The sequence below is a fragment of the Amborella trichopoda genome, chromosome 10, assembly GCF_054954075.1.
Source record: "Amborella trichopoda isolate Santa Cruz 75 chromosome 10, AtrichopodaSantaCruz75HAP2 v2.0, whole genome shotgun sequence".
Classification (NCBI taxonomy): domain Eukaryota; kingdom Viridiplantae; phylum Streptophyta; class Magnoliopsida; order Amborellales; family Amborellaceae; genus Amborella; species Amborella trichopoda.
In genome coordinates this window covers 1,869,616-1,886,681 of record NC_142345.1, presented here as the reverse complement: position 1 = coordinate 1,886,681, position 17,066 = coordinate 1,869,616, and the positions used below count along the sequence as shown (strand labels likewise).

Here is a 17,066-nt window from a genome sequence, read left to right as displayed (position 1 = left end):
GAACAAATTCTTAGATGCATGAAATATCTGGATATTATTGATTAAGATCTGGAGCTAAAGTTTTCGGCAAGAGCCGAAGAGCATGGAACAATTGTCCTAGCTTCCTGAATACTTAAAATATCAACAAATTTGATATTAATTAGATGGACACGGTGAGCATGCGGCCAAGCCCACTCACGTAGAAATACGAGCCCCTTAATAAATTTATTTTTGAAATAGAATTCGGTTTTAATTTTTAGAAAATATATAATATTTAACATGGAGATCATGAATATGAAAAGAACTAATAATTTTTGAGAACTAAAAATAATGATTCTATTAAGAAAATATTTGGATTGTTAGTTTCAATTGTTTTTAGATGAACCACCTAGTTGCATCCATCTTTAAGATAGATGCTTCATTCCTTCGGACCGCATATTGTACAAATGTAGTCCAGCCTGCATGAAACAATTGTTCTAATTAGAGTCACCTTTGTTCCATATATCAATGGAAATTGTATTCTTGCGGATGACATAAATTTCTCAAATGGGATAATTTTAAAACCTGCGAGATTGCACATAAATAGCTTTGCACTTGCTTACCTAGTATTCCATCAAATCAAGAAATCTTTCAGAATAGCTAATATCATACAAGGTATCAGAAACAACCAGTAGTGGAATAGAGAGTAAATAACATGAGTAAAAGAACTAATGCAATGGTTACAATTGGATTAGAAGGTAAATTGAATCAATTAAAAACCATCACGACACTTTAAGTGCTGCGATACTTATCATAGTCATCACGGTAGTTTAAGTATCGTAATACCTCAAAACATAAAGACACATGACACTAAGGCTCCTGTGATTCCTTCGTAGTAATACGCTACCATGAAGACTATTTTGGTTCAAATAACACAAAAAGTGGAAAAAAAAAAAAAAAAACTTATAGATGAGGTTTAGGAAAGTATGAGGTTTTTTTATAGGGTGCTGTTTGTATAGAGCCAAGGCTCTAAACAACCAAAGTAAAGCGCACCTTCAAATAGTATCGAGAAATATGTTTTCAATACTGGAAATCTTTGTGATAGCCTTAAAATATATTTTTATATTTAATTATAAAATTTAAAGCTTCAAAAATAGTGTAGATCAAGCAGATCTATGAAAACTAGAAAATCTTGAAAATTGACGGTTCAAAAATACGTTACACGATACACCATTTTCAAAACTTGAAATCCATTTTTTTTCCCATGTCCATGCATCTTGATGACGAGATGATCCATTTTAGGGTAGTTGGGCATCAAAACAACTTCTTCTAATGAAATTTTCGACGTGGGCTCTAATTTGATTGTTTAGAGCCTCGTAACGTTTTCCTTTTTTCTATTAAACCAAAAGGAGGTAAATTTTTAATAATTTTTTAAATATTTATTATTGAAATAGTGATCATTTAAATATATTTTTACCATAATATTAATATCAATATTATATTATGTTCTTTTTGAAATATTTATATTTTATTATGGTATTTTAATATTATAATATTATATTAAGGGTGTGGTTTCTATTAGGTTGCAACCTTCAACAATCCAATTAAAGCACACCTCCAAATTTTATCATAACATATAATTTTCGTGAAAATTTTTTTAGGATTATCTCAAAATCTATTTTCATATCTAATTATAAAATTTCAAACCCAAAAAAAGGTTAAAATCAAGTAGATCTATAAATATATAAAAATCTTGAAAATAGACGGTTTAGATAATGTATTGCAAGATGCACTATTTTTGGGATTCAAAATCTTTCTTTTCTTTCTTATTCATACATCTCGATGTCGATATGATCAATTAGAGTTTTTTTCAACATTTAAACAACATTTTCAATGGTTTTTTGAGGTGCATATGTAATTTTACATTTTAAGGTTGCAACCTTATAAATTGTTTGGGAGAAATTACAAATAAACCTTATGAAAAGACTTCTTATGTAACTTAAACCCAACCAACCCTTTTTTCTCACTTTTTACACCAAATTGAACTTTCTTAATAAATGCCTCCCAAATCATGAAAAAGGTAAACTGAAGATCAAAATACACTATGGAAAGCATGCAGTCCAGCACAAAATGGTGGCGGTTCGACACTTTACTTCTAGAAAGCATGCCATCAAGGGCGGTTTGGCACTTTGGGCACAAAATGGGGGTGGTTTAGCACTTTGGGCATGGGGTCTGACACAAAATAAAAAAGGTTCGACACTTTAAACATGCGATCCAACACAAAATGGGGACGATTCGGCACTATGGGCATGTTCATTAAAAAAATGACTTTTTTGACCGTAGAAAAGTTACATTTTGTGTAAAAATTGCTAAAAAAAAGTTTATTGGGAAGTTATATTGTAAATTTTCCTAAACTTTTTCCATATTAATATTAATATTAATATTAATATTAATCGGGAGAGAGTGTGTGTAGTTGGCGTGTGATTCACTTATGCATGCGTCCTCGTGCACGTGCTAGTACGGCACACATCTCTCATGCACGTGCCTAGAACGGCATCTGCCTCCCGATACTACGTGTCTTTTCGAAAGGGTTGCTGAGTCACGTCCGCTAAAAAAAACCCGAAGGCCCTGCATCTCTTTCTTGCACTTGAAGCTCCTGGTTCAGTCCACTTGCACCATGAAACCAAGACCCCCAATCTTATGCACGCCATCATAACTGTAAAGTGAAAGGAAAGAAAAGGAAATTCAGCATTGAATCAGAGGTATTTCTCCCCTTTCCCCATCTGCCCTCTTCTGCTCTTTCTCTCTCTACGAATAGGCTCGCAGTTTCCTTCTGAATGATCCTGGTTTTGGTTTTTACTTGTAATAAACAATGTAGGCTTGTTTTAGAGTCTCTCTCCAATGGTTTATAGTTTTCTTTTTATTGGGCATTTTGCTTGATGTGATTTTTGTCTGTTTTTCTACTTTTCACAGTAACTGTGATGGTCTCTTTATAAAACATAATGCTTTCATGAATTTATAAAAATGGGTATCTAGGCTTATAGGTTAAGATCTCATTTTTCTCATACAGAGTCCTTTTTATGATGAAGTACGCTTTTTTTTCTTTCATATCTTTATGATTCCTGAAACCATTTTTTTTTTTTTTGTGTGTGAGATTTGGGTTAATGGGTTATGATGCTGGATTTATGAAGTTTTCATTGTATAGTTCTGATTTTTCTTACATGGTAAATATTCTTTAATTTCTCTTGAACTGTGATTAGAGTACATGATCTTTGAAATTGGTTGTTTGAATTAATGAATCAGAATACCAATTTTCTTCTGAACAATCCTATTTTAAATCGACAATCTGTAATTATCTGTTCAATAAGTTATGTTTTTGTGAATTTTATGGACGGGTCTTCAGTTCCAGAATTTAATTGCATTTCCATTTGAATAGAATAACAAAACAATAGCGTTTTGTCTATAGTAAGGAATAACCATGTGCTAGTTCTCTTTGAACCTTGTGATCTGGTTGGGTCCGGACATATTTTGAACTGGGAATTTGGATCAAATTATGCGAATGAGCTGAGTATCAAGTTTTGAGAATAGACCTAGAGCAAGGGATTAAGGGGGAGTATCCTGTATAAATGGGATGCATTTGACAATCATAGAGAGTGGAAGAATTACAAGAAGACGAGGCAGTAGGCATTATAGAGTATTTTGTCGATTGGCAAGGGTGAATGATTATTTAACATGACACTTGTTGAGATGACTGGGATATCTTTTACTAGAATTTTGAGTTTGATGCCTTGAACTAAATCGTGAAAAGAATGAGGATGAACATAACAAGTCCATCCACAAGACTGGCGATTGACAAAGAATCATCTAATTTATGCACTGAAGGTGGACTGATGCATTAGAAAATCTCCCGACTCATGAATAAACACATGTGGAATTCTTTTAAATTTTGTATATTAGAACTGAGGAGATGCCGTAAGGTGGACGCTGGTTGTTACATATGTTGCCTTAGGGGTTGATGGTGGTTGTTGAATATAGATTTGAAGGCCATTGTTTGATCTGGGGGCACTAGGGATCTCGGTCCCAGTGGATCAACACTTGCCTTGGACCAAGACTATAGGAAAACTCTCTAATAGGATGTCAAAATACTGAAGGGGGTATTGATTGCTCATGAGTCTCCAAGTTTGTGGCATTGGCATGGATGGGCATGCATTGCTTCTTTGTTAGGTGAATGAATAGAAAGACATGATCACCTTGATTTGAGATTTACGGATTAAGTTCTAGGTATTTTGGGAGTCTATAATTGCTGATGAAAATGGACATGCATGTTGTCTTTAAACTATTTGTCATCTTAATTGTTGGAGGTTGTGGGTTTTTCACATGTTTATAGGTCTGAATCAATGCCTTGGTATCTTTAACCTCTTTTTCTATCCTTTAAGCTCATAGGTTTGAGTTACTGAGTCTTCTATTTGAGGCTTTTAGCTACATGGTACGGACAATAATTTTAGATTGATTGTAGGCATTACACTTTATTCGTATGGAACCTTGGTGCAGCAAAAAAAAAAAAAAAACCAAAAGGAAAAACAAAGAGAAGACACTCTTTTTCTCTCTATGATGAAATTTTATTTTATTCACTAAAAGCCATCTTTTGCAATGGGATGTACTGTAGAAACGAAAAGCAATCCACAAAAAACAAGAAAGAAGAAACAAATACAAAAAAAAGAGACAATCAACCACAATGCAAAGATATATGTGGTTCGGCAATATGTGTATGTCTATGGGAGATTAGAGCTTTTTTACTGGGAATGGAAAATAGGGTTACAATACTCTATCTTCCTCACGCTTCTCTGTTTTTATCTAATTACAAGGAGATATGTGTTTTTCCCTTAACCCTTAACTTTTGGATGAACCCCCAATCGCAACGATATATATCGAGTCCCAGATAGATGATACAAATTACCGAAATACCCTTGTACGGATATATATCAAGGCCCAGATATATCGAATCTTATGTATGGATACATCCGAATTTTTTCCTTGGGGCTACCGCCCCCGAACCCCCATAGGGGCCAAGTCCATCAAGTCAACCTGTCAAGACGACTCCTCCGGCCCTCAAGCCCTACGAGCTTTTAACGACCCGCCGGAGTCGTCTTTTTGACTTCACCTCGGCAGATCTATTTCCTCAAAATACAAGACATCAATCCTCAACATGTACCCCCTTTTATTCATTCCTAAAATACCTCCTTAACCCTTCTTCGGTATAGCTAGTTGCTATCTCACATCTATACCTTTTGGAAAGGCTCCTTACAAAACACTCAATAAAAAAAGGAAACAGAAGTACTTATCAAAACGAACTAATCCTTCCTAAAAGATTGACTTGATAATGGTAAAATACAACATACTCTTTTATCCTTAACAAACCCTTTAATAAAAGAAAGAATTCACTCTCTAAAAAAAAAAAAATGGACTTACCAAAGATAAGGATAAGCCTCCCTAACAAAATAGAAGATACTCTAAAACAAAAGACAAGCTTTCTTGAAAACCAATGCGTAACAATAACTCCAAAAAATAAATATAATTCCTAAAAAATAACCCAAAAATCTACCCACATTGCTGAAAATAAAATAATAAAAATAAAAATAAAAATAAAATTTTGCATCAACCCATTTTTGATTTGCATCACTCTCCCCTGGTTGGTGAAAACTCGCCCTCAAGTTTTGAAATGAGCTATGAGGAATTTTGTGGTAAACCCCATGATCTTCTTCAACCTTGAAGGCCTTGCCACGATCCTTAGAACAATGTTCAAACTTTTCTATCTCTAGATACAAAACCACTTGATAGGATATGTGTTCATCATCAATCTTTTTATCAGTGAAATACGATGCACCTTCACCATCAACGTCAATACGTTTTTTGTAATTCTTTATCGCATTCTCAAAATCCTCTTATGTTGTATTTCTAGCTTCCTTGCTTTGTGCCTCCTTCATCACCTCATTTCTTTCTTCCTCTAAAATCTCCATAGGTTTGATCACCGCTGGGTTTGGGTCGACATCTTCTTATCCATCTCTCCATTGATGAGAAAGTTCGATATCCTCCTTGCTGCCTCAAGGTTAACTTGTTTCCTTTCATCTTGTCCTTCATCAAATATGGGTCACCCATGACATCAAGAAATGATAATTCTAATTGAAGATCCAAACATACTTGTTCTTCAGCTTCAATTGGTTCTTCATCAAAATTAGGTAGGTCAACTTTAATGTAGGGTGAGACTATACCCTCTTTGTTTTTCTGCAATGGAGTCCACTTCCAAAAAGATCTTTCCAAAAGACCCAAAGAAATAGTTTTTCTTCTCCATCTTTTCCTTGTCTAGCACTTACATATTTATAAAAAAAAAAACTTAAAATCCTATCTTGTTTAATAATAATAAGAGACCCTAATCACTATTAAATTTTAGCCCTTCATCTTTTCAAAATCAAATATTTAGCTCTACCCTCCAATTCTCTACAATAAAAAAGGACATAAATACCCTTAAAAAATAAAATCCCAAATATCCCCAAAATTAATTTTTTTTGTTGAATCTTTTATTACCTAATTTCAATATCCTAAGAACAAAGTAAGAAAAAATCGAAAAACTTAGCTGCATCATTTTCCCTGGGTTGGGAGAAACTTGACCTCGAGCTTGTGGACTCAAAAGTTGAATTAAAGACTATTCCTTCGTAATCATTTAGGTAAGTTTATGTTCGTCCTTCTCTTTGGGCATTCATAGGCATGGTGCTTGTTGCATTACACCGATAACAAGTAACCTTTGAGTAACACACTTGAATTTATTTCTTCTTTTCGTCATTAAATATTCGGTGGTGGGAAACCTTTTTCTAGGCAAGTCATCTATTAGGGCTCCATTATAATTTGGTCTCCGTATCATGCAGGCAACATGCATAATTTTATTTTTTTCTTGGGGTAGAGAGCACAAATGAGGAACCTGGAGTAAGGACAATTTGAAGGTAGAAGGGGTGGATTACTGGACTTTGTAGTACATCTAAGATGTTGGGGGCTTTGCACCTGATAGTAAGGAATGCAGGATTTTCAAATTGATACTTGTTTTAGGATTGTCATTTACATTGACACTTCTGTTAGAAGCACACAAAAACTAACCATTTAGGTAATGACGTGCACTTTATGTGGTATGTTTTCATTTATTTAAATTACAAAAGAGAAAGACACTGTTTCCTTTTCACTTTCATGAAAAAGACTAGGCAATTAGGAGAATATGTGTATGGGTTGGACTGGGCAGTTGTCAAATTTTATATTTATCAGGAAATAAAATGAGAACGGAACGATTAAAAACTAACAAGTATGATTAGTAGTTTTCACTATTATTTCATCCTTGTACCTAGTCATACTGAGCTCTTCATCTCAACCTCTACTGGTTTGAGTTCAAATCCAATTCATGCTTTAAAAGATTCAATATCTTTAATTTTCTTTTTGCTGTTAGAAGCAGAGGATCAGTTAGATGCATATTATTATTTTATAGGGTGTTATTTGATAATGAACTTTATTTATGTTTGATTTGCAGATTTATCTTCTCTATGTTGCAGCAAGTAAATTCCATTGCGTGAACAAAATATACAGAGAAAGAGTTCTGCTGTTTTGATCCATATGGACGGGCATTATGGTTATATTTTTGGGCATTTTTTCTTAGTGATAATCCATAGAGGTTGTCATTCTGTCTGTGCATCATACTGCACTGGAAGAGAAGCGATGAATTATGCTGTTTTAATCATGGTACCTGAAATGCCATGTCTTGAAGCTCTGATATGAGTCTATTGCACACTGGGCTTTGGATTACCCTTGACAAATAAGAACTGTAATTTTTAGGAAGACAGACCCTTCTTCTTATATAGTCCAACAGAGCTATAAATAGTTTTATACACACGATCAAATGGGAAAACCACTTCCATTACAAATAGAAGGCCATTTTCTTGTTGCAGTTATATGTGCCAATCGGTCCTTTTGATTGTGCTGCTTTTTGGCTTAGAAACAAGTGTTACTTGGTATATACTTAAGCTTGCAGATTTTGAAGAGTGCGATTCCAAACTTGTAGCTCATCTAATAACGTGTTTGTTTTTACCAAAGGAGATATCTGGATTCACACTTTTCCGAAATAAAGGAAGAAAAAGGAGATATCTGGATTCACACTATTTTAAATAATAGAAAAGAGAGACTATCTCTTGGAACATGGATGATCTTAAGAAATTTTTTATGCGTTTTCTGTCCAAGTGGCAGAATAGCTCACCAGATATGAAGGAATCCTGTTTATTGATTATGGCTTGTATTAGTGCTGCTGTTGTTGGGTTGTTGACCCTAGCCTATGTTATCAATCTATGGAGAAGAAACATCAGTCTAAGCTTGTTGAAAGCTGTTGCAAGGACAAAGAAGAACCCTAAAGCTAAGCACAAAGTTCCGGCTGCTACCCATACTTGGAATCTAGAACCTGGGCATCGTGGAAAAACCCTAAATTGTTGTGTGTGCTTGAAGTCAGTTTCCCCTCCGCAGCCTCTTGGGCCAATGATTTCCACTGATTACTTTATTCATCGATGCAATCTTTGTGGGGCTGCTGCCCATTTGGGCTGTTCACCGAATGCTCATAAAGATTGCAAATGCGTGTCTATGATAGGTTACCCCGATGTAATCCATCAATGGGCTTTGAGATGGACTGAGATTGAAGATATACCCGAGGAGAACCCTTCTTGTAGTTACTGTGAAGAACCATTTAGTGGCTCCTTTCTTGGTGGGTCACCTATATGGAGTTGTTTATGGTGTCAAAGGCTTGTACATGTGGAGTGCCATACAAGCATGTCTAGTGAGATGGGTGATATTTGTGATTTGGGTCCTTTCAAGAGGCTCATACTTTCCCCTCTCTATGTTAAGGAGTTAAGCAATAAGACTGGTACTGGTTTCTTGAGCTCGATTACACATGGAGCTAATGAGCTTGCTTCCACCGTCCGTGGGCGTATTAGAAGTCCAAGTTTTAAAAAGTTTAAGCATAGTTCCGATACTTCTCTTGATGGAGCAAGTAGCTGTGGTACTGTAGATTCATCTACAGAGAGCACTATTGATGGCCATCAAAGATTTGTGGGCTCTCATGGTGATGATGAGAAATGTAATCGGTTTATGGAAGGGGAAGCCCCAAACCAAGGAAGCCTAACAGATTCCATGGCGGAGATGATAATGAATCAGCAGAAAGATGCTTCTTCCAATAGGAATGAAGATTCTCAAACTACAGGAACAAAACACAAGTATGAATTGATTGACCTGCCTCCTGATGCCAGACCTCTTCTTGTGTTTATTAACAAAAAGAGTGGGGCTCAACGCGGAGATTCTCTTAGGCACCGTTTGAATGTTCTTCTCAATCCTATTCAGGTGAGAATTCAAGGCACCTATGAGTTTTTTATTTATATTTTTATTTCATTTTTAGATCTGTTCTTAATAATTGATAAGCCATCTATGGTTTTAGTAGTTTATATTTGAATGAAGCATCAAACAGCCACATCTGTTCCAGTAATTAGGTCACTTCACAGTGTTGAACTGATGGTTGTGGGTTTTGCAACAATAAATGATTTGTTTTTTGCCACAATCCTCTTGGGAAGAAATACTAGATCCAGTGGATCATGGAAAACCATAGTCCTTCGGGGCCATGGCCCTTTGATGGAAATGATGGATGGTGAAGGACAAGGAGTGGGACCTACCAGAATGGGACATTGCTTCAGTGGTGGTTTCACTCTTTCTCACTGTCCATCATTTAATTGGTGTTGATGACCCCCCAATAGACGATCATGTCTATAGTCCATTGGTTTGTCGTATACTTTCTCTTTTTTTTTTGGGCCAACATACATTGTTTTATGCTTGACATTTGCTGTGAATTTTCTCTATTTACTTGCTACGGCATTACTCTGTTTGTACAATATTCAACTATTTTCTGAGCTTTTTTGTGTATCATTTTACTATGAATATTTAAATTGTATCTTTTTCAACTAGTTTTTCTTGAGAATTATAGTTTTTCAGTTATTTGATGACAGAAACTAAAGCCTATTGGTTTATTGTTAAAGAAAAGAAAAGAAAACATGAATAACTTATCTGAATGTTAATTTTGATGGGTCTTCTTCAGGTCATTGAGCTGAGCTCAACCCAGGTACCCGAGGTAGGTCTAAACTTGTTTAGAGGAGTGTCACACTTCAGAGTTCTTGTTTGTGGCGGAGATGGCACAGTTGGTTGGGTGCTTGATGCCATTGACAAACAAAATTATGAATCTCCTCCTCCAGTTGCGATTCTTCCTGCTGGGACTGGTAATGATCTAGCTAGGGTCTTCTCTTGGGGAGGTGGTCTTGGTGCCATAGAGAGACAAGGTGGTCTATGCACAGTACTTCACCACATTGAGCATGCAGCAGTTACCATGCTTGATAGATGGAAAGTCACAATTGGGAAAAACCAATCGAGGCATGACAAGGATCAGACCACAAAATATATGAACAACTATCTAGGTATACCATCAGCCACTCTTTTTCCTCTTACTATTAGTCAAGGCTTGAAATTTTGAATTTTGTCCAAGGTACAGAATGAAGCTTATGTTAAATTATCTCTATCGGAGTGCCCCATAAGGATGAGGGAAAAAATTTATGAGTTCAACTGAATTTCGCACAAAGTTAGTCCAGATACCAGGAAGAAGCATCATCTTTAATTAGAAATTGCACTTTTAAATTGATTTTGGCTATAACAATGGGTATTGGGATATCTTCTGTTATGTCATTTTGGGTTTTGGTCGTGGGGCAACACTTACCAAGAATCTACAGTTTTTTTCTTTTTTTAAGCGAGAAACTGACACAAAATAAACAGGAATTGGGTGTGACGCAAAGGTTGCTTTGGACATTCACCTTCTGAGGGAAGAAAACCCAGATAAGTTCTACAATCAGGTATGAACTACTCTTTTATGATGATTCTGTATCTTATGCATGGGGTTAACACTAACTTAGCAATAATAACCTAGAACAAGAGTGAAACATGGCATCACATTTGGGGAGATGTACTCAACTAAATTTAATTACCAAACTTTGAGAATCTCCCTTAATAGTGTTGAATTTATTATCACACATCGGCCTTCAATTGATTCTATCCATTCTATAGTATCCTCCATAGAGATCCTGTAAACTGGGTCATTCGGCCGATATTCATGCAAAAAGCACTATAACCCATCCTCCATGAAATGGAGAATGATAGAACCTCAAAAACTATGAACCAGAATGTCTTGCTTGCATAAGATCATATTACAAGGCTGCTCCTATCTCGGCATATGGATGGGAACCATGCTTAAAAAGTTGGTCTGATTCAATGTGAGTTGCCTGGCTCAATTCAAGTCAGGGGGTTTACGACTTGAAAACAGTGACATGACTTTTTTACTGTTTTCTGATTTTGCTGTTGTATCTTTCAACTGTTCATGCCTATAAAATACCATAATCTTGTTTTAAATATGGGATTGGCATTTATGGCATTGACATTTTCAGCATATCAATGCATATTTAGCAAGAAAAATGTATTAACATCGTTTCTTATCATTGTTGTTCTTTAGTTTTCAACAGTGATTATCTATTTCATTGGAATGTACTGGTTGAAAATTTCAATTTCTTTTTGAAGTGTGATTGATTTAGCGGCATTATAGATGAGAAACTTAGCTGAAAGTAGTGCTACCTATTTGCAGTTTCTAAATAAAATGCTATATGCAAGAGAAGGTGCTAAGAGCATCATGGACAGGACATTTGCTGACTTACCATGGCAGATCCGGGTAGAGGTTGATGGTGTTGAGATTGAGGTTCCTGAGGTGTGCCCATGTATTCTCTTTCTCTCCCCCCCCCTCTCTCTCTCTCTCTCTCTCTCTCTCTCTCTGCTTTAAGTTGCTTCCTTCACCCACTTTGCAAATAATGTTCTCTTATAAACTGGTCTCATGATGCATCAGGATTCTGAAGGTGTACTTGTTGCGAATATTGGAAGCTACATGGGAGGTGTAGACTTGTGGCAGAATGAAGATGAATGCCTTGACAATTTTTACCCTCAGTCCATGCACGACAAGATGCTCGAGGTTGTTAGCATTTCTGGAACATGGCATCTTGGCAAGCTTCAGGTATGCTTATCATATCTGTGGTTACTTGTCTCTTCATTTCTCTCTCTTTTGCATAACTCAATTGCACTAAGTAAAATTTCATGCCTCAATATAATGTTCTAGGCTCCATTCTCACCGTTAACGCTTCCAAAAAAGAGAAAAAAAAGGTCTGAATTCTGTGTGTGTGTGAGAGAGAGAGAGAGAGAGAGAGAGAGGTTTAAGTTGAAGACTTGCGATCAGTCAACTTTTGAATGACTTCATTTTTTTACCAGGATATTTTTTTGAGGCAATCTAAAGATCAAATCAAAGATCTCTTTTGAGATCTATGACCTTTATCTCTACAAAAATTTCCTGATTCGAGCATCCCAGTGTCCAAATATGTGAATATAACTAGGAATGTTATAGACCTCATCAATTTCTAGTAAGATGTTATCCTCCCAAGCTTGCAAGTTAGTTCTAGTTTTCTTTATATGAAGATTCTTTTTTATTATTGTAAAGATCTATTTCCTAAAGCTATAAAGGAACTAGTTATTTAATTATTTAATTTTGAAAGAGTTTAAAAGATTAGGATTTTAGGAAAGTAGCGATAGCTTGGGTCCCGAGCCAACTCAAATAAAGAGGGATTCAAACCAATTTTATCAAATTCGCTTCGGAGGCCTCTTCCTTTTGGCTCAAGAAAGGAAGGGGTTTGGCACTTCGGTTGATTTTGGAGAAGTCAAATAGATATAAAACTTGAAACCATTTGCCACTTCAGTAAATTTCTTATAATTGTTTTTTTACAATGTACCTTTTTACTCTAAAAATTGTTTTATTTTAGTTATTAGTATTTTATTCATTTAGAAAAGGACCCGGTTTTTATGCAGCCAGGCCCATATATGTAGAAATGCGGGCCTCTTAATAAATCTCTAACATGGAGTTCATGAATGTGAAAAAATAAATAAATTTGAAAACTGTAAATAATAATTCTAGTAAGAAAATATTTGGACAGTTAGTTTCTATTGTTTTTAGATGGAACGCCTACTTGCATCCATCTTTAAGATGGATGCTTTACACTTTCTGGACCGCATATGTAGAAATGCGGTCTAGCCCGCATGAAACAATTTTCCTTTAGAAAGAGAATGCTGCTCTCTCTCATTTTCGCTCTCAAGGCTTTAACCATGTGCACGTATTGTATGAATGTAAATGTTAATAAAAGTTACAATGTAACCCATGAGTAACTGATGAAACATTATTTTCACGTGAAGATTTTCACAATGAAGTCCGACTGAAATTTTCATCACTTGCTTCGTTTCAGCGGCGTGGCAAACAATAACTTCGGGCAATTCACCCGAAGTTTAGCGATGTTAACACCACTTTCAAATCTTTATAAATACTCATGTAGACACATAGCTAAATAAATAATTGTGTTATAAAATTGGGTTTTTGATTGTAGTGAGAGGCCACTTTAGAGGTGAGGTTCCTGATTGGATCCCATTTCTTCTTTTGGTAGTGAGATTCCCCAAAAGCAGCCTCCCTTGTGGTTCAAAGTTCGCCCCACATAAGCGTGGGCATTTTTCTTTTCCCTGTTGGGTGACACACATGCATTTAAAATTCCCTCAATCAATTTGTCACCCTACTTCTACCCCATCAAATTGAACCTTCCCAAACCCATCACTCATACCCTTATCTCACCAACATAACTCCACCTCCCTCCCAAACCCATCGCCATACCCTCATTGCAAACCCATCGCTCATACCCTTATCTCACCAACATAGCTCCACCTCCCTCCCAAACCCATCACCATACCCTATAGCTGATCCTAAAGTGGCTCCAATTTTGCCTCATTGCCTCCATATCCATCAGTTACTCTCGCGGAAAATGTCAACCCCCACAACACCCTTAAACTTAATCCTTATTGTCGTTGTAATCATATCTAATCCTTTCCTACCACCTTACTGATCTAGCGTTCAGGGCCTGACTCCTACTGTCCTACACAAGCATAATAGCTCTTGGTGGCTAGGGAAATATATGACAACAGGGTTTGGGGTAGATTAAAATCCTCAAAATGGCTGAGAGCCTGAGATGTAAGGTTATGAAGGTCAAGCAAGGGAAAACTATGGCCTAGGTTGTGGGATTAAATTGGTATAATTGGGCCGAAATGGGAACCAGATTGAGAAGAGTTATTGGAGACTGAAGTGGCTGGAGTTTTACTGTCCAGCATTGGGGCAAGACCATAAGAGAATTTGGGATGGGGTTTAGGGGATGGGGTCTCGGACTTGAAATCTTAGGGTAACCCTACTGAAATTTCATTGTCCAGCAAAAGGTTAATGTATTCCCTGCTGAAATTTCATTGTCCAGCAAAAGGTTAAGGTCTTCAGAGGTTTAAAGAAGAATATCGAAGTTGAAGATGAAACTAGCCTTTAGGATTGTAAGGATTAGGGTTTGGTTCGGTGGCCTTAACGAGGGAGTAATTTTCCTGGAAATCGGTCGTATCGCAAGATTATTAGGTTTGATGTTATGGTTTGAAAGGAAAATCTTGAGGTGGGTGGTTTGTGGGGATGATATGGAGGCAAGGAAGATGGTAGGCCTAAATTAGTGTTTGACAATAGGATGGTATTGTGGGTTTTGATGAGTCCAGGAAGGAGACAACAGGAAGGTCTGAAGAGGGAATTTATGAATGGTTCTAGGTTAGATATAAGGTGGACTGTTTTGAAATTGGTTGGCCGGTGGTGGGCATGGGCCAAGATGGTAGATGGGATGAGGGCAAAGAAGATAAAAGGCATTTCTAGTTTAGGGTTTAGAAGAAGAGGGAATAGAGGTTTACTTGGTTTTAGGTTGGGATAAGATGGAATCATGGAAGAGGGATGTTGGGATAAGATGGAATCATGGAAGAGGGATCCGCGATAGAAGGAAGGTGAAGACGATGGGGCCTAACTGTGCATGACATCAATGAGTCATTGGATTTCCATGATCTTGTTGGGAATCACCAACTAACCAAATCTTGTTAGGCATCACCAACTAACCAAATAAAGGAATTAAGCCTCTCGTGTGGGTCAGCAACACAATTTGAAAATCTAACTATTTATTTTAACTACATCTCTGCAATCATCTGGCCTAAGGATGTTTGGAAAAAAGAAAAAGAAATATATCTGACCTGATTTAGTCAAACAATGTTCCAAAATCCAGGAAAAGGAGACCTAGGAAGCCCTAGGTATCTCATTTGGGATTGTTGGGTCCTATATCAACTTGGTGATGAGGTCTTAAATTTGCATAGAGAGAGAGAGAGAGTATTGACGCAATAATTGTTTCGAAAGGACCAGATATACATCAACTCGTCAAGTATCAACCCTCTATGTGGGGTACAACTCTTACTGCCTTGCAGAAGTTGTTATATTCCTTTTTTTTGTTGATTTGAATTAGTGGGAAACAAGATTTTCTTCATGGATTTTGCATGACTCTGCATTAGTTTTGGTAATCTCTTCCCAAGAATTATTATAGAATTCCTCTATTATTTTAAATTCTTGATTGGCTTTTATACTAATATGGCATGATATATAATTAACTAGAGAAAGACAGCAAATAACATGCGTGTGATAATCTATTTCTCTGTGTTCTGTTGTTTTGCTTATCCTGGGTCAAGTTTTCGATTGGTAGCTATAGAACTCCTTTCATGTGTTGCTTAATGGATGTTTGTTTAATTACAGGTTGGGCTCTCACGTGCTCGAAGGTTAGCACAAGGGCAGTCTATCAAGATCCTGCTATTTGCTGCTTTTCCCGTGCAGATAGATGGAGAGCCGTGGGTTCAGCACCCGAGCACTTTGGCTATAACGCATCATGGCCAGGTCCTCTCTCTCTCTCTCTCTCTCTCTCTCTCTCTCTCTCTTCTCTCTCTCTTTCTCTCTCGTAGTGCATTTATGTATATATGTAGCCATACAGCTGTGCTTGCACAGGCATGAATGTGAAACCTTGGTGTAAGGATGAGAGCACTTAGTGGTAGCAGAACCTGAGCTCTCTCTCTCTCGATCGACTTGTATCTTACCTTTGTATTTGCACATGCATATTCAGGAACACCATGCATACCAAAAACCAAGACTATTGTTTCTTGCTAACCCAACTTTCTTTATGCGTATGTGTGTTTATGCGTACGTGTGTTTGTGTGAATAAGCAGGCATTTATGCTGAAAAGAACTGCTGAGGAGCCTCTTGGCCATGCTGCCGCCATTATCGCCGATGTTCTCGAGAATGCAGAGAGTAATCGCATCATTACCCCCTCACAGAAAAGGGCCCTTCTCCAGGAGATGGCCCTGCGCCTCTCTTAAGAATTCCAACCAGCAACCACAGTTCCATGTGATATCAATCATTATCTCATCATCTCTCTACAATGCCTGAGGCATCTCTCTCTCTCTCTTTCTCTCTCCCCATGGTCTTTATTGTAGTTGTTTTGTAATATATTGTGATCATATTATATATGCAGAGTTACATTCATATGCGATGTAAGTTTTGCTGGTGGTATTATATCGCATGTTCCTGTGTCTATTTCTTCTCAGATTTGTGGGAAAAGATAGGAAGTTGTTTGGACCATACAAAGCATTTTCCCATAATTTGTAAATACATAACGATATATGTCCATGAATGGATTTAGACCATCTCCCTCTCTCTCTCTGGAAGAATGGAGTAAACGGTCTCTCTCCGCCCCTCGGGAAGAACGATGTAAAAACTCTCCTGTGTGTTTGTCCATGAATGGATTTAGACCATCTCCCTCTCTGTCATTCTCTGTGGAAGGATAAACTCTCTCACCCCCTCTGGAAAAATGATGTGAATCTCTCTCTCTCTCTCTCTCTCTCCCCTCTTTGTCATTCTCTCTCTGTGGAAGAATAAACTCTCAACCCTTCTGGAAAAAATGATGTGAATCTCTCTCTCTCTCTCTTTCCATGAATGGACTTAGACCATCTCCCTCTGCTCTCTCTTTCTGAAGGAAAAAAGCCCA

The 17,066-nt window shown here is 36.9% G+C and overlaps 1 protein-coding gene across 1 annotated transcript; it reads left to right on the top strand.

The window, feature by feature from the left end:
• The first annotated feature begins 7,943 nt into the window (after positions 1 to 7,943).
• DGK1 (diacylglycerol kinase1) lies at positions 7,944 to 16,725 on the top strand. The gene is made up of 7 exons (XM_088850030.1): positions 7,944 to 9,372; positions 10,118 to 10,490; positions 10,843 to 10,919; positions 11,702 to 11,821; positions 11,957 to 12,121; positions 15,785 to 15,922; positions 16,249 to 16,725. The coding sequence occupies exons 1-7, from the start codon at positions 8,188 to 8,190 to the stop codon at positions 16,396 to 16,398; spliced, it is 2,208 nt and encodes a 735-aa protein (XP_088706156.1). The 5' UTR covers positions 7,944 to 8,187; the 3' UTR covers positions 16,399 to 16,725.
• The last annotated feature ends 341 nt before the right edge of the window (positions 16,726 to 17,066 follow it).